We start from the raw sequence: 22,588 nt of genomic DNA, 5'->3' as shown, positions 1-22,588 counted from the left end.
AGTATAGACTTAAACAAAGTTTTCTACTAGTAAAATCTAAGTTCATAGTTCAGTTTTCTGACAATGATGTGAAATGTAATTTTAAAGAAACCAATCAAATCACGAATAAAGCAATTCTTGGCATTCTTTACCTTACTTTAAATTTAAATATACCAGCAATAGATGTCTACCTAAAGTTTTTGGAGATAACCTCCCAGCAAAGGAGAAATTTTAAATGCATAAATGATAACTGCAACTTAGAAACTTTACAAACCTTCATTTTAATATTCTAAACATTCAAAGTCCCAAATCAATAAAATTCTTAGACCCATGATTTAAAGGAAGCTGTAAATTATTAAAATTAAAGCATTTCTAAGCACAAAGTATAAGAATATTTTTATCAGTACAAATCAATAACACTTCATCCAATATTGAGGTTAGTTCAAGATTTAATACATTTCAACTTTTTAAAAACTTACCAAGAATATAATAAGGAATAAATCTGAAAATGTTCATAAATAATGAAGTACTAGTTCTTTCTGAGCACAACCACATCTTTTCTTGAATTCAATGCCTTGATTTAAAGCCCTAACAGTTACCTTCACCTCTTAACTGGACTTTCTGCCTTCAGTCTCACCCCTCTGCAGTCCAACCTCCACAATGCCACCAAAGAGACTTTTGCAAAACAAACTTGATCATGTCATTCTAATGCAGAAAATTCTTTAGTAGCACCCCATATCTTCCATAACAAAAAATTAAAATCCATTAGCATTGCATGCCTGGCTCTTCGAGATCTGGCCCCTATTTAATTCTCCAAACTCAACTTCTCCTGTACCTCCCACCTTCTTAGTACCTACACTCATCCCTAAACTGCGAACACACTTTTCTCCTCACAGTTTTTTAGTTATCTAGACACTCTCTCATCATCAATCATTGCCCATACCTCATCCCTGTCTCAACACATCTCTATGAACGGAGCTCCTTTTCTGGCTACAACTTTCTCTTCATTTCTCTTGCTTCTCTATCCCAGTCAACCTCTTGCCTGCCTAACAACTACTAGACCTTAATGAAGGCTTGAGATACAGAAAAAAAACTATCTGGGCAGGGGGCGGGGTGGGAGGTAGGCCTGGGAATTGTGAGCAGGGTAATGGTGGTAAGTGGAGGAATGGAAGAAGAAAGATTTGTACTTTTAGTTGTACCTTTTCATATAATTTGAATTTTCCCCCATTTTGTGATTTTTAAATCTAATTTTAAAAATCTGAATACTTCACCTCTTTCAAGATGTTTTCTAAGGCCCTACTCTAAGGCCAGAAATGGCAAATAAGTTTCAACTTGCATGCCCAAAAACAATTAGCAGCTCACCAAAGTAGGGGCTTTTAGAAGTCAAGTCTGATATCAGCAATAAAGAATGTTGTGATTAATTAGTAATGTCTGTCCTGAAAGAAAGGTTAAGCAAGAGTGTTACTTTAATAAGTTATGAATGAAATCTTTGTGCCAAAAATGAACACGTTCCAAGTTAAGAAAAATTAGTGTATTTCTACATACCTGGTAGGCAACTTCTCAAAGTCAATATCTAAGAATTGTTCATAGCTAGAAACAAAATTTTCCAACCATAGCTTCAGGTAATCTGGATCTTTCTGAAAGAAGAAAACCATTATCATATTAAAATACCTGTCAGAGGAAAAAATACTTTTGCTCCTGTTAAGCAAATATAAAATGATAAATATAAAGACGCAATAATATGAAATCTTTAAGTGACTTTCAGGAAGACATAAATGCTGTTCTAAGTATACTAAGAACTTATATTAAGTATACTAAGAACCTTCAAAAGGCCCGCCACCTCACTTGGAAAAGAGCTAACATCTTAATGTCCTATAAAGTTCTAACAATCTGCCCACCCATATCACTATGACCTTATCCACTACTACCCTGTACCACTTACTACCTTATCCATTACTACAGGCCTCCTAGTTGTTCTTGGGACATGCCAGACATACTCCTTCTTTAAGATCTTTGCACAACATTTTCTCTGCCTAGAATATTCTTCCCCTGAATACATGAATGGCTAACTCTCTCATATTCTTCAAGTCATTCCTTAAATAACATATTCTCAATGAGGCCTGCTTTTACCATCCTATTTTAAAAATGCAAATCTCACTGCCTTTCACCTTACTCTACTTTACACTCCCCGCCCCCACCCACCATGGTCCTTTATCACCTTCTAACATATTCTATTTGTTTTTGTTTATAATTTTCACTAGAATGTAGCCTTCACAAGGGCCTAGAACAGTGCCTTGCACTCAATAAATATTTGTTCAAAGAATTAATGGGAAGTGTAAAATCAAATTGGAGATGGATCATTAACCTAAACATAAAAATTAAAACCAAATTCTTCTAGAAGAAAATATAGGTGAATATCTTCGTAACTTTGGGAAAGGCAATGATTTCTTAGCTAGAACACAAAAATCAAGACCCAAAAAGAAAACAATTGTAATTGGTCCTAATCAAAATTAAAAACTTCTACTCATCGAAAGACACTACTAGAAGATGAATAGACAAACCTCACACTCAGTAAAAACATTCTCGACATTATCTGACAAGGGACTTGTATCCAGATTATATTAAAGAACTCCTACAAATAAATAACAAAAGAACAAACAACTCAACTAAAAAACTGGTCAAAAGGCTTGGAAACTTTACAAAAGGAAATAAATGAATGGGCAAATAAATGAAAATGTGCTCAACATCATTAGTTATCCAGGGAAGTGCAAATTATAATCAAAAAGAATTGACATAAATAATAACGATTAAACACCCACTAAAATGGTTAAAATTTAAAAGACTGACTATACCGAGTGCTGGTGAAGAGATGGGATAACTGGAACTCTCATTTACTTGTGAGATAACGAAATGGTATAATCATTTAGAAAACAGTTTGGCAGTTTCTTACGAAGTTAAACCAAAAATCCATTAACAGGTTAATGGGTTAAAAAATTGTTGTATATTCATACAGTGGAATACTATTCAGCAATAAAAATGAACTATTAATACATACAACAAATATAAATAACAAAAAAGTTGAGCAAGAGTTGTCAGATATCAAAGCATACATGCTGTTTATTTATTTGTTTATATGAAGCTCTACAACAGGCTACAGAAAAAGAAATCAACACTGGCTAGGAGCACAAAAGGAACTTTCTTGTATGACAAATTTTCCATTCTTTTATTAGGATGATGTTTACACAAATGTTTACATGCATCAAAACTTCTCAAATTTTACAAAAATTTATGCATTTTATGTTCTGTACATACCATTTTTATTTTTCACCATTAATTTTTTTCAATCATTTACGTAATAAATTAGATAAATTCAGATATAGGTGGAAATTAGTGTTCTGATAAAAATGTTAATCGTTATAAAGCTTTAATATTTTTATCAGAACATTGCACCTTGGCAAAAAATAAATGCATTATTTATTTCATGTTAGAGTTTAAAATTTATAGCTTAAAATTGTACACGCCAAACTGCTTATTACATTTGTGTGTAACATATATATACTCTAAAATTTTCCATTTTAGCTATTTTTAAGTGGCATTAATTACATTTACAATGTTGGACTACCATCACTACCACCTATAACCAAAACTTCTTCATCACCCAAAAACCAAACTCCATACCCATTAAGCAACAATTCCCCATATCCCCTCCTCCCAGTCCCTGGTAGCCTTGAATCTACTTTCTGTCTCTGTGGTTTTGCTTTATTCTAGATATGTCATTTAAGTGAAATTATACAATATTTGTTCTTTTGTGTCTGGTTTATTTTATTCAGCATAATGTTTTCAAGGTTCATCCATGTTGTAGCATGTATCAGAACTCCATTCCTTTTTATGGCTGAATAACATTCCATTGTTTATACAGACCACATTTTGTTTATCCATTCATCTGTCAATGGATACTTGGGTTGTTTTCACCTTTTAGCTATTGTGAATAATGCTGCTATGAATACTGATGTACAAGTATCTGTTCAAATCCCTGCTTTCAACCCTTTGGGATATATACCTAGGAGTCAAACTGCCAAATTATACGTTAATTCTGCTTAACTTTTCAAGGACCTATCCAACTTTCCACAGTGGCTGCACCATATTACATTCCCATCAGCAATGCACAGTGTTCCAATTTCTCCACATCCTAAAACCAATTTTTTTTTTTTAAATACTCATCCTAGTAGGTGTGAAGTGGTATCTCACTGTGGTTTTGATTTACATTTCCCTACTGAATAATGACGTTGAGCATCTTCTCAGGTGCTTATTAGCCATTTGAAAAAATGTCCATTCAATTCTTTTGTCCATTTTTTAACTGGGCTATTTGTCTCTGTTCTGGAGTTGTAGGAGTTCTTTTTATAGTCTAGATTATAATCCATATCAGATACATGCTCTGCAACAACTCTTTTCTCCCATTCTGTAGGATGTCTTTTCAATTTCTTGATAATGTCCTTTGATGCATAAAAGCCTTAACACTTCTTTACTCCAGTCAAATTTCCACAACATGTAACCCAGGAGTCTTAGATCCTTAGTCATTAAATATCATTGTTTAAACATTGCTCTTGGATAAAGGGAGCTCAAGTAATTTATTTCTCTAAAATAAAAGCATTACACTATAAATCAGAATCTAAAAGAATGTTCCCAGAACACAGAGCGACTACTGACCTTTTGTGTGTTTGTTTTTTTCTATTAATATACTGTTTCAAAATCAGCCTATAAATTGTCACTATTTGTATAAACACTGAGAAGCAAGAAGACAGAAATATTTCAGATAAAGAACTACCTCTTATGAGAAATTTTCCCAAGGGTTTTATTACTTGCTTTTTCACCTCCAACTAGAATGTCATTCATTCATTCATTCATTCATTCATCCATCCATTCATCCACCCATTCATCCACTCAGGATAGAACTCCAGAAAGAGAAGGAGCTGGAGTTTTCCTTATCATTGCTCCTTTCTAATGAAAGAGGGGATTATTTCTCTGTAAAAGTTAGACACACAGTAGTTACACATGCCATAAATATACAATGCCTTTCTCTTCATATTTTATCTAGGAACTCTATGGTACCTGGTTCAAAGTCTAAATCTGTATTACCAAATGTCTGGCAAGTACAGAGTTCTAGTATACTGAGCAACTATTAGGGAAAGAAATGGTATCGACACTTGGAAGATTTAGTAAGAAGGAAAGCAGTTAGTACTTTCTGAGCATCTGCCATGTGCTAGGTACTATAGCAGCCATTTTTAAAAATAGATCATCCTATGTATTACGTAATGTTATACCTTAACACTATCCAGAGAAGAAGGTTCCACTTTTTCCACTTCACAGGTCAGAAAAGGGATGCTTTAAGGTTATATAATTTGTCCAATGTCTTATGACTAGTAATTGATAGTGCTGGGATTAAAATGCAATGCTGTATGAATCCAGTATGTGCTCTTTATACAACACACTGCCTTTGAACTGTGGGCATGAATAAAATGGAGCTTTAGAAGGCAAAAAGAAGAAAAGGAGAGTTCAGTCAAGATTAGTAAACTCAAGACCAGAAAGAGTTTAACACAAAGAAACAGCTACATTCCACAAAGCCAACCTTAGAGGATCTACACTTTGCTGCCAAATGGCCATAAAAAGGAAGCTCTCCACACACCCAGTAAAAAACATTAAGTCTTAGGCAGCTACTTTCATGGTTAATATGAGTTTGGTCTATTGAAATACCACAGTATATCTATCTCCCCATTTGTACAATATTTATTTATTAACAACACAAATGTATTAAGTACTGCATAAGTGCTAGTGGCAAATTACGTGGACTTTAATCCCTATTCTATCATCTATCTTAAATAAGTCACCTTATGTCTTCACATCAGTGTCTTCCTCTATAAACTGAAGATAATAATATACAACTTACAGGGCTGTGGTGAAAATCAAATAATCTAATACATGTTAAGGGCTTAGAACAATGCCTAGCACATAGTATATGTTCAATAAATATTAAATAATCTTATTTTTATAACCTACTTTGTGACAAAATCAGGAAACTCCCACAAAACAGTAATGTTCCATGCTACATATGAACATTTAAATATTTTATGATCCTCCTTGCCATCTAATTTTTATTTTATTAAAATTCCTTTGAATTTCCTTTCTGTGTGACTTTGGGCAAGTGACTTCACCTCTCTGAGCTGTTCTTCATCTATAAAATGAAGATATTTCCTACCTCATAGGAATGTTGAGAGCACTAAATGAGATAACACATGTACAGCACTCAGCAATGCCTAGTATTTTAGTGAATGTTCAAAACATGATGGCTACCATTATTATTATTGCTGCAAAATTGTCAGCTTTACATGTAGCTCAACTGGGTCCAAACCACCAGACAACAGAACACTCCACAGTTCTTCCTGGATAACTACATTTCCAATCCCAACTTCCACTGAAATGGCTGACTGGATCCATGTTCAGTCACACCCTCTTTAACAACGAGTTGCTCAGTTAAACCCTCACGCATGGAACCCTGTCCTCTGGAGACTTACTTCCTATAAAACTCATAGAACCACTTCTGGTCCTAATCTCAAAGCATGCTAGCTGGATAGGCTAAGAATTTTCTAAACCATCAACTTCTGGTTTCTTTGTGCTTAAGAATTCAGTTCTCACCTTATTCCTTTCCCCTCACATTTTGCTATAAGCTACATGGAAAAGCCAGGCTGCATCTTCCAACTTGGCTTAGAAATCTCCTCAGCTAAATAACCATGTTCATTGCTTACAAATTCTACTTCCAATCCTACGTCAGAACAAAATTATGTCAAGTTCTCTTGCCATTTTATAATAAGGATCACCTTTCTTCCAATTTCCAATAACACATTTATCATTTCTTTCCAAGCCCTCATCAGAAATAACTTTAACGTCCATAATTCTACCACTAGTCTCTTCTGGGCTTTTTCTATTAAGTACCTCTCAATTCTTCCAGCTTCTACCCATAACCCAATTCCAAAGTTGTTTCCACATTTTTTTGCATTTGTCATAGCAGTCCCCACTTTCAGTACCAAAAAATGTTTTTGTTTCCCAGCTGCTAAAACAAATACCATATAACGGGTTGGCTTAAACAATGGGAATTTAAAGGCCCACAGTTTTGTGGCTAGAAGTCCAAAAAATAGGTGTCAGTAAAGCGATGCTGCCTCCCCAAAGACTGTGGCACATTTCTTCCTCCATGGCGATATTTGGGTTACTTATTCCTTCAAGTTCTAAAACTACAAACTACGTATTTCAACTGCATGTTGGGCACTTGCATTTACAAGTTCAGAAGGTCAATTATCTTCATAATATATTTTCTAAGAATCCTACCAAAAGAAGATAAATTTCCCCAACAGAAAGGTTATTGGGAGGCGGGGCAAGATGGCAGACTGGTGAGCTGTATATTTTAGTTACTCCTCCAGGAAAGTAGGTAGAAAGCCAGGAACTGCATGGACTGGACACCACAGAGCAATCTGTCTTTGGGCATACTTCATACAACACTCATGAAAATGTCGAACTGCTGAGATCAGCGAAATCTGTAAGTTTTTGCGGCCAGGGGACCCGCGCCCCTCCCTGCCAGCCTCAGTCCCGTGGGAGGAGGGGCTGTCAGCTCCGGAAAGGAGAAAGGAGAACTGCAGTGGCAGCCCTTATCGGAAACTCATTCTACTGATCCAAACTCCAACCATAGATAGACTGAGACCAGACACCAGAGAATCTGAGAGCAGCCAGCCCAGCACAGAGGAGACAGGCATAGGAAAAAAAAAAAAAACAACACAAAAAACTCCAAAATAAAAGCAGAGGATTTTTGGAGTTCTGGTGAACACAGAAAGGGGAAGGGCGGAGCTCAGGCCTTGAGGCGCATATGCAAATCCCGAAGAAAAGCTGATCTCTCTGCCCTGTGGACCTTTCCTTAATGGCCCTGGTTGCTTTGTCTCTTAGCATTTCAATAACCCATTAGATCTCTGAGGAGGGCCCTTTTTTTTTTTTTTTAAATCCTTTTTTCTTTTTCTAAAACAATTACTCTAAGAAGCCCAATACAGAAAGCTTCAAAGACTTTCAATTTGGGCACGTCAAGTCAAGAGCAGAACTAAGAGAGCTCTGAGACAAAAGGCAATAATCCAGTGGCTGAGAAAATTCACTAAACACCACAACATCCCAAGAAAAGGGGGGTGTCCGCTCACAGCCACCATCCTGGTGGACAGGAAACACTCCTGCCCATCGCCAGCCCCATATCCCAGAGCTGCCCCAGACAACCCAGTGTGACGGAAGTGCTTCAAATAACAGGCACACACCACAAAACTGGGCGTGGACATTAGCCTTCCCTGCAACCTCAGCTGATCGTCCCAGAGTTGGGAACGTGGAGCAGTGTGAATTAACAAAGCCCCATTCAGCCATCATTTCAGCAGACTGGGAGCCTCCCTACACAGCCCAGCAGCCCAGAACTGCCGTGGGGGGACGGCACTCACCTGTGACATAGCACAGTCATCCCTCAACAGAGGACCCGGGGTGCACAGCCTGGAAGAGGGGCCCACTTGCAAGTCTCAGGAGCCATACGTCAATACCAAGGACTTGTGGGTCAGTGGCAGAGACAAACTGTGGCAGGACTGAACTGAAGGATTAGACTATTGCAGCAGCTTTAAAACTCTAGGATCACCAGGGAGATTTGATTGTTAGGGCAACCCCCCCTCCCCGACTGCCCAGAAACACGCTCCACATACAGGGCAGGCAACACCAACTACACACGCAAGCTTGGTACACCAATTGGACCCCACAAGACTCACTCCCCCACTCACCAAAAAGGCTAAGCAGGGGAGAACTGGCTTGTGGAGGACAGGTGGCTCGTGGACGCCACCTGCTGGTTAGTTAGAGAAAGTGTACTCCACGAACCTGTAGATCTGATAAATTAGAGATAAGGACTTCAATAGGTCTACAAACCCTAAAAGAACCCTATCAAGTTCAGCAAATGCCACGAGGCCAAAAACAACAGAAAATTATAAAGCATATGAGAAAACCAGACGATATGGATAACCCAAGCCCAAGCACCCAAATCAAAAGACCAGAAGAGACACAGCACCTAGAGCAGCTACTCAAAGAACTAAAGATGAACAATGAGACCATAGTACAGGATATAAAGGAAATCAAGAAGACTCTAGAAGAGCATAAAGAAGACATTGCAAGACTAAATAAAAAAATGGATGATCTTATGGAAATTAAAGAAACTGTTGACCAAATTAAAAAGATTCTGGACACTCATAGTACAAGACTAGAGGAAGTTGAACAACGAATCAGTGACCTCGAAGATGACAGAATGGAAAATGAAAGCATAAAAGAAACAATGGGGAAAAAAATTGAAAAAATCGAAATGGACCTCAGGGATATGATAGATAATATGAAACGTCCAAATATAAGACTCATTGGTGTCCCAGAAGGGGAAGAAAAGGGTAAAGGTCTAGGAAGAGTATTCAAAGAAATTGTTGGGGAAAACTTCCCAAATCTTCTAAACAACATAAATACACAAATCATAAATGCTCAGCGAACCCCAAATAGAATAAATCCAAATAAACCCACTCCGAGACATATACTGATCACACTGTCAAACACAGAAGAGAAGGAGCAAGTTCTGAAAGCAGCAAGAGAAAAGCAATTCACCACATACAAAGGAAACAGCATAAGACTAAGCAGTGACTACTCAGCAGCCACCATGGAGGCGAGAAGGCAGTGGCACGATATAGTTAAAATTCTGAGTGAGAAAAATTTCCAGCCAAGAATACTTTATCCAGCAAAGCTCTCCTTCAAATTTGAGGGAGAGCTTAAATTTTTCACAGACAAACAAACGCTGAGAGAATTTGCTAACAAGAGACCTGCCCTACTGGAGATACTAAAGGGAGCCCTACAGACAGAGAAACAAAGACAGGACAGAGAGACTTGGAGAAAGGTTCAGTACTAAAGAGATTCGGTATGGGTACAATAAAGGATATTAATAGAGAGAGGGAAAAATATGGCAAACATAAACCAAAGGATAAGATGGCCGATTCAAGAAATGCCTTCACGGTTATAATGTTGAATGTAAATGGATTAAACTCCCCAATTAAAAGATATAGATTCGCAGAATGGATCAAAAAAAATGAACCATCAATATGTTGCATACAAGAGATTCATCTTAGACACAGGGACACAAAGAAACTGAAAGTGAAAGGATGGAAAAAAATATTTCATGCAAGCTACAGCCAAAAGAAAGCAGATGTAGCAATATTAATCTCAGATAAAATAGACTTCAAATGCAGGGATGTTTTGAGAGACAAAGAAGGCCACTACATACTAATAAAAGGGGCAATTCAGCAAGAAGAAATAACAATCGTAAATGTCTATGCACCCAATCAAGGTGCCACAAAATACATGAGAGAAACACTGACAAAACCAGAAGAAGCAATTGATGTTTCCACAATAATTGTGGGAGACTTCAACACATCACTCTCTCCTATAGACAGATCAACCAGACAGAAGACCAATAAGGAAATTGAAAACCTAAACAATCTGATAAATGAATTAGATTTAACAGACATATACAGGACATTACATCCCAAATCACCAGGATACACATACTTTTCTAGTGCTTACAGAACTTTCTCCAGAATAGATCATATGCTGGGACATAAAACAAGCCTCAATAAATTTAAAAAGATTGAAATTATTCAAAGCACATTCTCTGACCACAATGGAATACAATTAGAAGTCAATAACCATCAGAGACTTAGAAAATTCACAAATACCTGGAGGTTAAACAACACACTCCTAAACAATCAGTGGGTTAAAGAAGAAACAGCAAGAGAAATTGCTAAATATATAGAGACGAATGAAAATGAGAACACAACATACCACAACCTATGGGATGCAGCAAAAGCAGTACTAAGGGGGAAATTTATAGCACTAAACGCATATATTAAAAAGGAAGAAAGAGCCAAAATCAAAGAACTAATGGATCAACTGAAGAAGCTACAAAATGAACAGCAAACCAATCCTAAACCAAGTAGAAGAAAAGAAATAACAAGGATTAAAGCAGAATTAAATGACATAGAGAACAAAAAAACAATAGAGAGGATAAATATCACCAAAAGTTGGTTCTTTGAGAAGATCAACAAGATTGACAAGCCCCTAGCTAGACTGACAAAATCAAAAAGAGAGAAGACCCATATAAACAAAATAATGAATGAAAAAGGTGACATAACTGCAGATTCTGAAGAAATTAAAAAAAGTATAAGAGAATATTATTATGAAGAACTGTATGGCAACAAACTGGACAATCTAGAAGAAATGGACAATTTCCTGGAAACATATGAACAACCTAGACTGACCAGAGAAGAAATAGAAGACCTCAACCAACCCATCACAAGCAAAGAGATCCAATCAGTCATCAAAAATCTTCCCACAAATAAATGCCCAGGGCCAGATGGCTTCACAGGGGAATTCTACCAAACTTTCCAGAAAGAACTGACACCAATCTTACTCAAACTCTTTCAAAACATTGAAGAAAAGGGAACACTACCTAACTCATTTTATGAAGCTAACATCAATCTAATACCAAAACCAGGCAAAGATGCTACAAAAAAGGAAAACTACCGGCCAATCTCCCTAATGAATATAGATGCAAAAATCCTCAACAAAATACTTGCAAATCGAATCCAAAGACACATTAAAAAAATCATACACCATGACCAAGTGGGGTTCATTCCAGGCATGCAACGATGGTTCAACATAAGAAAAACAATCAATGTATTACAACACATTAAAAACTCGAAAGGGAAAAATCAATTGATCATCTCAATAGATGCTGAAAAAGCATTTGACAAAATCCAACATCCCTTTTTGATAAAAACACTTCAAAAGGTAGGAATTGAAGGAAACTTCCTCAACATGATAAAGAGCATATATGAAAAACCCACAGCCAGCATAGTACTCAATGGTGAGAGACTAAAAGCCTTCCCTCTAAGATCAGGAACAAGACAAGGATGCCCGCTGTCACCACTGTTATTCAACATTGTGCTGGAAGTGCTAGCCAGGGCAATCCGGCAAGACAAAGAAATAAAAGGCATCCAAATTGGAAAAGAAGAAGTAAAACTGTCATTGTTTGCAGATGATATGATCTTATATCTAGAAAACCCTGAGAAATCGACGATACAGCTACTAGAGCTAATAAACAAATTTAGCAAAGTAGCGGGATACAAGATTAATGCACGTAAGTCAGTAATGTTTCTATATGCTAGAAATGAACAAACTGAAGAGACACTCAAGAAAAAGATACCATTTTCAATAGCAACTAAAAAAATCAAGTACCTAGGAATAAACTTAACCAAAGATGTAAAAGACCTATACAAAGAAAACTACATAACTCTACTAAAAGAAATAGAAGAGGACCTTAAAAGATGGAAAAATATTCCATGTTCATGGATAGGAAGGCTAAATGTCATTAAGATGTCAATTCTACCCAAACTCATCTACAGATTCAATGCAATCCCAATCAAAATCACAACAACCTACTTTGCAAACTTGGAAAAGCTAGTTATCAAATTTATTTGGAAAGGGAAGATGCCTCGAATTGCTAAAGACACTCTAAAAAAGAAAAACGAAGTGGGAGGACTTACACTCCCTGACTTTGAAGCTTATTATAAAGCCACAGTTGCCAAAACAGCATGGTACTGGCACAAAGATAGACATATAGATCAATGGAATCGAATTGAGAATTCAGAGATAGACCCTCAGATCTATGGCCGACTGATCTTTGATAAGGCCCCCAAAGTCACCGAACTGAGCCATAATGGTCTTTTCAACAAATGGGGCTGGGAGAGTTGGATATCCATATCCAAAAGAATGAAAGAGGACCCCTACCTCACCCCCTACACAAAAATTAACTCAAAATGGACCAAAGATCTCAATATAAAAGAAAGTACCATAAAACTCCTAGAAGATAATGTAGGAAAACATCTTCAAGACCTTGTATTAGGAGGCCACTTCCTAGACTTTACACCCAAAGCACAAGCAACAAAAGAGAAAATAGATAAATGGGAACTCCTCAAGCTTAGAAGTTTCTGCACCTCAAAGGAATTTCTCAAAAAGGTAAAGAGGCAGCCAACTCAATGGGAAAAAATTTTTGGAAACCATGTATCTGACAAAAGACTGATATCTTGCATATACAAAGAAATCCTACAACTCAATGACAATAGTACAGACAGCCCAATTATAAAATGGGCAAAAGATATGAAAAGACAGTTCTCTGAAGAGGAAATACAAATGGCCAAGAAACACATGAAAAAATGTTCAGCTTCACTAGCTATTAGAGAGATGCAAATTAAAACCACAATGAGATACCATCTAACACCGATTAGAATGGCTGCCATTAAACAAACAGGAAACTACAAATGCTGGAGGGGATGTGGAGAAATTGGAACTCTTATTCATTGTTGGTGGGACTGTATAATGGTTCAGCCACTCTGGAAGTCAGTCTGGCAGTTCCTTAGAAAACTAGATATAGAGCTACCATTTGATCCAGCGATTGCACTTCTCGGTATATACCCGGAAGATCGGAAAGCAGTGACACGAACAGATATCTGCCCGCCAATGTTCATAGCAGCATTATTCACAATTGCCAAGAGATGGAAACAACCCAAATGTCCTTCAACAGATGAGTGGATAAATAAAATGTGGTATATACACACGATGGAATACTACACGGCAGTAAGAAGGAACGATCTTGTGAAACATATGACAACATGGATGAACCTTGAAGACATAATGCTGAGCGAAATAAGCCAGGCACAAAAAGAGAAATATTATATGCTACCACTAATGTGAACTTTGAAAAATGTAAAACAAATGGTTTATAATGTAGAATGTAGGGGAACTAGCAGTAGAGAGCAATTAAGGAAGGGGGAACAATAATCCAAGAAGAACAGATAAGCTATTTAACGTTCTGGAGATGCCCAGAAATGACTATGGTCTGTTAATTTCTGATGGATATAGTAGGAACAAGTTCACAGAAAGGTTGCTATATTATGTAACTTTCTTGGGGTAAAGTAGGAACATGTTGGAAGTTAAGCAGTTATCTTAGGTTAGTTGTCTTTTTCTTACTCCCTTGTTATGGTCTCTTTGAAATGTTCTTTTATTGTATGTTTGTTTTCTTTTTAACCTTTTTTTTCATACAGTTGATTTAAAAAAGAAGGGAAAGTTAAAAAAAAAAAAAAAAGAAAAGAAAAACAAGGAAAAAAAAAGATGTAGTGCCCCCTTGAGGAGCCTGTGGAGAATGCAGGGGTATTTGCCTACCCCACCTCCATGGTTGCTAACATGACCACAGACATAGGGGACTGGTGGTTTGATGGGTTGAGCCCTCTACCATAAGTTTTACCCTTGAGAAGACGGTTGCTGCAAAGGAGAGGCTAGGCCTCCCTATATTTGTGCCTAAGAGTCTCCTCCTGAATGCCTCTTTGTTGCTCAGATGTGGCCCTCTCTCTCTGGCTAAGCCAACTTGAAAGGTGAAATCACTGCCCTCCCCCCTACGTGGGATCAGACACCCAGGGGAGTGAATCTCCCTGGCAACGTAGAATATGACTCCCGGGGAGGAATGTAGACCCGGCATCGTGGGACGGAGAACATGTTCTTGACCAAAAGGCGGATGTGAAAAGAAATGAAACAAGCTTCAGTGGCAGAGACATTCCAAAAGGAGCTGAGAGGTCACTCTGGTGGGCACTCTTACGCACAATATAGACAACCCTTTTTAGGTTCTAAAGAATTGGGGTAGCTGGTGGTGGATACCTGAAACTATCAAACTACAACCCAGAACCCATGAATCTCGAAGACAGTTGTATAAAAATGTAGCTTATGAGGGGTGACAATGGGATTGGGAAAGCCATAAGGACCACACTCCACTTTGTCTAGTTTATGGATGGATGAGTAGAAAAATAGGGGAAGGAAACAAACAGACAAAGGTACCCAGTGTTCTTTTTTACTTCAATTGCTCTTTTTCACTCTAATTATTATTCTTGTTATTTTTCTGTGTGTGCTAATGAAAGTGTCAGGGATTGATTTAGGTGATGAATGTACAACTATGTAATGGTACTGTAAACAATCGAAAGTACGATTTGTTTTGTATGACTGCGTGGTATGTGAATATATCTCAATAAAATGATGATTAAAAAAAAAGAAAGGTTATTAATATTGGTAATTAGTCTTTCAAGCTAGTCCTCAAGTTTTTCTGACATAACCTAGCAACTTAAATAAACATTTAATAAGTGCCAAATGTGTACCAACCAGGGATAGTGCTAGCCTCTATGAATACAAAGAAATATAAAGGAAAATCTTGACCTCAAAATGTTTATGATTCAAAAGAAAAGGCATAAGCAAATAAATGCAAAACAGCAAGTATAATAGTTGTAAAAAGTGAGTCATTCGGAGAACATCTTCTTGACCAAAAGGGGGATGTGAAAGGAAATGAAATAAGCTTCAGTGGCAGAGAGATTCCAAAACGAGCCGAGAGGTCACTCTGGTGGGCACTCTTACGCACACTTTAGACAACCCTCTTTAGGTTCTAAAGAATTGGGGTAGCTGGTGGATACCTGAAACTATCAAACTACAACCCAGAACCCATGAATCTCGAAGACAATTGTATAAAAATGTAGCTTATGAGGGGTGACAATGGGATTGGGAATACCATAAGGACCACACTCCACTTTGTCTAGTTTATGGATGGATGAGTAGAAAAATAGGGGAAGGAAACAAACAAACAAACATACAAAGGTACCGAGTGTTCTTTTTTACTTTAATTGCTCTTTTTCACTTTAATTATTATTCTTATTATTTTTGTGTGTGTGCTAATGAAGGTGTCAGGGATTGATTTAGGTGATGAATGTACAACTATGTAATGGTACTGTGAACAATGAAATGTACGATTTGTTTTGTATGACTACGTGGTATGTGAATATATCTCAATAAAATGAAGATAAAAAAAAAAAAGTGAGTCATTAACTCTGTCAATGATGGAGGTAACTAAGTAGCAGGAACACTCAAAACAGTTTTTCACAGAAATGTATGTAGATCTCATGCATGGGGATGAGTAGGAGGAAAAGAGGAATTTCAGACAGAAAAAAAACCAGCAAGATATGTTCAGTGATGTACAATATTTCCAGTGTGAAATATGTTCCAGTGTGAAAACAACAGGAAGCAATAGGATGGCAATGTGGGATTAAAAGTCTAGAGAAGTCAGCATTCCTAAGCAAGTATGCTACTCAATACCATTTGCTTGATGATAATAAACGAGATTTGAAATTTAAAAAAAAAAAAAAGACATCTGTGCTCAAATAAGGTTGACTAGCACTACTTAAGCAAAGTTAAATGACATTTTTAACAACGGATTGTCTTAAGAAATGTGCCTGGTGAATTGGATAAAAATGAATGGATATAATATGAAGTTTCCCAAACACACATGACCACAAACCTTTTTTTCTCAAATCGATTCCATTAGTCTTATCAAAGAACCAACTTTTTAATTTGGTTGATCCTTTCCATTATGTTTTTTTTTTTTAATTATTTCATTAATTTCTGCTCTTTCTAAAAACATTTTACTAAAAAAAAATTCAAACATACATAAAAGTAGAGAGAATGGCAAAATGACCCAACTACAGTAATTACCAATACAGGACCCATCTTCTTTCATCTACATCTGCATCCCCAACTATATTTTGAAGCAAATCCAGGTATTTCATTTCATCCATAAATATTTCAATATCTCTAAAAGATAAATTCTTTTTAAAATAACAATATTAGCACATCTAAAAAAAATTAGCAGTTCTTTAATATCAAATATCAGTGTTGAAATTTCCCTTAGACTTCTTTTTTTTTTTTAAACAGTTTGATCTGATCAGGAACAAAATAAAGACCATATTTGGGTGTTACGTCTTTTAGGTCTATTTAAATCTACAGGTTTCATCTACATTTCTTTTTTTCTGTAAATTTATTTGTTGAAGACACTGGGTCACTTGTGATATATAATTTCACATTATGGATTTTCCTGACCATATATCCTTGCCTCACTTAACATTTACTTTAGTCTTCTGTATTTCCTATGAACTGGTAGTTACATCTACAGACTTGAGCACAGTTAGGTTCAACTTTCTGGCAAGAACACTACGTAGGTGGTGTTATTTATGTTCTTCTGAAGGTACATAATATATGGTTAACTCTTTCTGTGAGGTTAGAAACTAATGATCATCATTTTCTAAATACAGTATCTCATAAGTAATTTCTGCAATCCCCTTCACTCTCCTTTCTTTGGAATATACTGTTCTTTATCTTTTTGAAATGGATGATATATTAGTTATCTATTCAACCATAACAAATCACCTAAAACTTAGCTAAAAACAACAAACATTTATTATTTCACAAAGTTTCTTAGGCTCAGGAATCCAAGAGTGTCTTAGATGGGTGGTTTCTCATGAGGTTGTAGTTAAGATATCAACCATAGCTGCAATCATATCAAAGCCTGACTGGGATTGTGAATCCACTTCCAACCTCACTCAACACCATGGTTGGCAAGAGGCTTCAGTTCTTCACATTGGCCTCTCCATAGGGCTACTCACAACATAGTAGCTGGCTTCCCCCCGAGTGGGTGATTCAAGAGACAAAAAGGAACTAAGATGGAAGCTGCAGTGTATTTTATACCCTAATTTCGAAAATTACATACTATCACTCTTGCCATATTTTATTAGTCACACAGACCAACTCTAGTACAACATGGGAGGGGACGACACAAAGGTGTGGGGTAGAGAGGTGGGGATCTTACATGCTGGCTACCACAAAAGACTAGTTCATTGATTTTCAGGCTTTTCTCTTTCTAACATATGTATTTAAAGCCACAAATTTTCCTGAATAATACTGTAGAGAGGCCGCCACCCGTAAGTTCAAAAATGTAACACTTTTATCATTCAGTTCAAAAACATTTCTCCTTTTCCTTTATTATTTGTCCTTTAATCCAAGGTATATTTTAAAGTGTATTTCTTGACTTCCAAATTAGAGATTTTTTAAAAATCTGTTACTGATTTCTTCCTTAAATGTATTATAGTCAGAATACACCAACTCTAATTCAATCATCTGAAATGTGTTGAAACTTGCCTAAAATAAATTACAGCTTTTTTTTTTTTTGTAAAGCCACAGTGTGGGCTTGAAAGGAATGTATATTGGTTATTATGTTTTCCATAAATTCATGACATTGAATTCGCCAATCCTATTGTTTAAATCTTCTGCGTCCTTATTGATTTTTCTGTCTGTTCTATCAACTGAGAAAGGTGTGCTCAAATAAAAAACCTACTATGACTGTGATCTGTCCATTTTTTCTGAAGTTCTGTCAATGTTTGTTTCGAGGCCATGTTATCAGGTACATACAAATTTAAAATTGTTGTATCTTCCCAGTGAATTGAACTATTTTTATTTTGCTGAAAATGGGTTTATTTCACCCTCCTTATTTAAAAATACTTTCATTCCATTGGATAATCTAGATTGACAGGCTATTTCTTTACAGATGTCAATCCACTATCCTTTGCCTTCCATTATTACTCCTAAATAATCAGCTATTAATTTAACTGCCACATCTTTGAAGATAATCTCTCTCTCTGGTTTTCTGCAAAACCACTATGGTTTCATTATGATGTATTATTTATCCTTCTGGAGATTCACTGGACTTTTCAGATCTATTGTTATCTTCCACCAGTTCTAGAAAGCTATCACCTGTTCTCTCTTCAAATATTACCTGTTTTCTTCTTTCTCTCCTCTCCCTTTTGAGACTTCAATTATACATGTCTTAAAACCTTTTCAGATTATCTTCAATAGCTCTTAACATCCTTCCATATTTTCCATCTCTCCAACTTTCCAGGAATATACTAAGATATTATTCTGACCTACCGTCCAATTCTGTACTTCTCTTCAGTTGTACCTAATCTAATGCCATACACTGATTTTTTTAAAAAAAACATTATTGTGGTAACATATATACAACTCAAATTTTTCCATTTTAACTTCTTTCAAGTCTATAATTCTGGAGTATTAATTACATTCACAAAGTTGTGGTGCCATCATCAGTATCTATTACCTTTAGTTTTTGATCATCTCAAACAGAAATTCTGCACCCATTTAGTAATAACCCCTTCTTCCTCTCCCTGCCACCCAGCCCCTGGTAACCTATAATCTATTGTCTCTATGAAATTTGGTTCTTCCAGGAAATTCATATACGTGAGATGATACAATATTTGTCTTTGTGCATCTGGCTTATTTCACGCAACACTATGTCTTCAAGGTTCACTCATGCTGTAGTGTGCATTACAGTTTCATTCCTTTTTATGGCTGAATAATATTCCATAATGTGTACATACCACATTTTGTTCACTGATTCATCTATTGATGGAACTTTATTTCCCTGCCTATCAATTCGTTTTTGACATATGTTGCTCGGTGTCCTTGAGAAAATATTTGGGACCTACGCTTAAGGTTTCTTCCAAAGAGGACTTAAATTGCTTCCGCCCGGCACTGTCAGTCTAGTATGCATGACTTGGAACTTCCTGGACCTTTCCTAGAAGGAAAAGTGAATTTGATTTGCAAATGCAGGAAAGAATCAACTTCTGGTAACAACCTCTAATAGAATTTTCACATCTCTGCTCTGCTTAGCAGGAGCACTTTTCCCAGCAACATCCTAGTGGAGGTGGGGGATTAAGGCGGATGTGTTCACCCTTACCCAGGAATGTAAGACTTTGGGAGACATACAGGAAAATCTATTAGATTTCTGCTCTGGCTAGTCTCTTGGCTCTGACTTCTAACCTCCCATAAGCCCATGGAAACAAAAGTTCAATTTCACCATAAAATGGCTTCCGTTCTCCATTAATCTCCTTCTCCCTAAGATTTTGTCCTCATGACTCACTATCTTTTCAGCTTTCCAATGCTTTTAAGATTTTTTAAAAACTGTATCCAGACATAAGTTATTTTTAGAGGGATGGTTAGTCCAAACAACCTAGCCTATTTTATTGCCAGAAATAGAAATTTACACTAAGATCGTTTTTCCCTTGTACTTTTTTGGTCATGCCTTATGTTCACCTAGAACTTCTTCTCTATTAATCTACTATCCATTTTTTAAAACCTTGATCAAATGGTTTTAAAATCTTGATCATACCTTTCTACCAATCCACCCCTGATAACCTCATCCAGCCTCCTTGCCTTAGTTCTTACACCTAGGCCTACAATTTGAGTAAGAAACTGACACTAGCTGGAAAAGTATGGCTAGGGTGAAGTCATAATAAATTAAACAGATGAGAGCTACAAAAATTTTCATGAAAGGAAAGCCTGTCATACCCAAGAAACATTTGGAAGTCATGTTAAAAGAAATAAAAGAAATACTCTAATACAGATCTATATAAAGGTTTAGAATTTGCCAAACCTCTAGTGAGAAAGATTTCAAATTTTACATTATGTATTTCTTAAATTTTAAATAACCATCCATTAAGGTAACTACTATAATGAACTTCCAGGTTTGCTCACAATAGGATAGAAAATTCACAGTTAAAATCAGCAGGGCTTGAAAAGGCCACCATCTAGAATGTTAAGTAAAATGCATCTTGTTGTGTGAACTTTGTGTTCAACTTGGGAGTTTCACACATGGTGGCAAGGTAAAGTAATTACTGGTTCAGATGTTTTGGAGAAGTCAGTCAAGTAATCAATAAATAGTGAAATATAAAATTCAAGAGATGAAACAACAGTAAATAACATGGGCATACTTCAGACATTCAAAAAATTAGCTGAATCAGACTAAAGCAAATTATGTAGAAAAACAAATCACTATATATTTATTAATTACATGTAATATATTGATATTTTTAAAATGGAGTTTAAAAGTTTAAAATAATGTTCAAGGTTCATGTTGGGTTGAAGTATTTCAAATTTAGTATCTTGGATAATGATTTGGTTAGACTTTTGAATCACAACCATAAAGTACCTTAACTAAAATTCCCTGAATAATGAGATTCTGAAAAACATTTAATCTTTCTACCCATCTGTATTTCCTAATTTTTTTTACAATTAACTTGTACATCAAATAATTAAAAAATTAAAGCTCAGCACAAAAATATAACATCATTTGTTCCAGTTTGCTAATGCCGCCATTATGCAAAATACCAGAAATGGATTGGCTTTTATAAAAGGGGTTTATTTGGTTACACAGTTACAGTCCTAAAGCCACAAAGTGTCCAAGGTAAGTCATCAACAATCGGGTACCTTCACTGGAGGATGGCCAATGGCGTCTGGGAAAACTCTGTTAGCTGGGAAGGCACGTGGCTGGCATCTGCTCCGGAATTCTGGTTTCAAAATGGCTTTTTCCCAGGATGTCCCTCTCTAGGTTGCAGCAGCCAGCTCCTTCTGTCTGAGCTCTTATCCAGGGCTCTAATAAACTAATCAAGGCCCATGCTGAATGGGCGGGGCCATGCCTCCATGGAAATTATCTAATCAGTTATCACCTACAGTTGGGTGGGTCACATCTCCATGGAAACAACCTAATCCAAAGGTTCCAACTTAATCAACACTAATACATCTACCCCACAAGACTGCATCAAAGAACATGGCTTTTTTGGGGGAACATAATATATAAAAACTGGTACATATCTTTACTACATTTTCTTATAAATCTAAATTACAAAGTATATATATTTTTCTCCATAAAAGAAAGTTCATTTATTGAAAAGTTAAATTTTATATTTTAAACTGACAAAATTCATAAGACAAAAATTGTTCAAAAAGATATATAAATTCACCTCCCAATGACATGTTAAAAAGAAAAAATAATACATGTCTTTCCTAGAATCCAAAAGTTTAAAGTCAGGAAAATTATATAGAAGTTAAATTGAATGCATCAAATAAAAATACATATTTCTTTATAAAGGCAAGTAATTTTTTTGAAATTCATGTATTTTATGCGAAGTACATGGATTCAATTAATGATGTGGTTCACCCTGAAAGTCGATAATTCTACCGGCTCTAATCTCACTCACAAGATGCATATTAAAGAAAAATGTGAAAACCACTTAGATATAGGTAAAAATAAGTTATTTTTCCTATTTTAAAGGGCAGGAAGGTCTATTTAAAATACACTTATGAAATAAAATAAAATATACTTAACAGAAGAGTTCCCCATTTCCTCTATGGAAAAAGTGGCGGCACATTTTAAGGCAAATTCCATTCTTTTTATTAAAAATTAATGAGTGCTTGCTTTGGTGGCACATATAATAAAATTGGAATGATACAGAGAAGATTAGCATGGCCCCTATGCAAGAATGACATAAATTCATGAAGCATTCCATATTTTTTTAAGTCAGAAGTCACAAGTGACATTTTTTTCAATTAAGGAAAAAACATGCCTTGACCTTTATAATCCCAGAAGCATTTCTGTGCATCTCCATTTTCTCTTGTGCTGCTACTAATGACAAAACGACTCATTCTACTATTTGAAGATGATTTTTATGTAATTAATATATGCTTCCTCATTTAT

The 22,588-nt window shown here is 36.0% G+C and overlaps 1 protein-coding gene and 1 non-coding gene across 15 annotated transcripts in view; one reads left to right on the top strand and one right to left on the bottom strand.

The window, feature by feature from the left end:
* The window catches only part of NBEAL1 (neurobeachin like 1), a 281,631-nt gene that overhangs the window by 248,938 nt on the left and 10,105 nt on the right, over nucleotides 1–22,588 (bottom strand). For 13 of the 14 annotated variants that reach the window (XR_005218944.1, XM_037850425.1, XM_037850424.1 and 10 more), the window contains exon 3: nucleotides 1,525–1,616. Coding sequence is in view for 12 of the 14 variants with exons in the window: in XM_037850425.1 (XP_037706353.1) it covers nucleotides 1,525–1,616 (92 nt within the window). In the remaining 2 variants the exon portion in view is untranslated. Of the gene's footprint in view, nucleotides 1–1,524; nucleotides 1,617–19,541; nucleotides 19,621–22,588 lie in introns of those variants that run through there. The other variant, XM_037850429.1, reaches the window with a different exon arrangement.
* Nucleotides 22,302–22,406, top strand: LOC119545071. Its single transcript, XR_005219047.1, has one exon. It is a non-coding gene; the product is annotated as a U6 spliceosomal RNA (small nuclear RNA).

The sequence above is a fragment of the Choloepus didactylus genome, chromosome 9, assembly GCF_015220235.1.
Source record: "Choloepus didactylus isolate mChoDid1 chromosome 9, mChoDid1.pri, whole genome shotgun sequence".
NCBI classification, from domain to species: Eukaryota; Metazoa; Chordata; class Mammalia; order Pilosa; family Megalonychidae; genus Choloepus; species Choloepus didactylus.
This window is presented reverse-complemented; position numbering and strand designations above follow the sequence as displayed.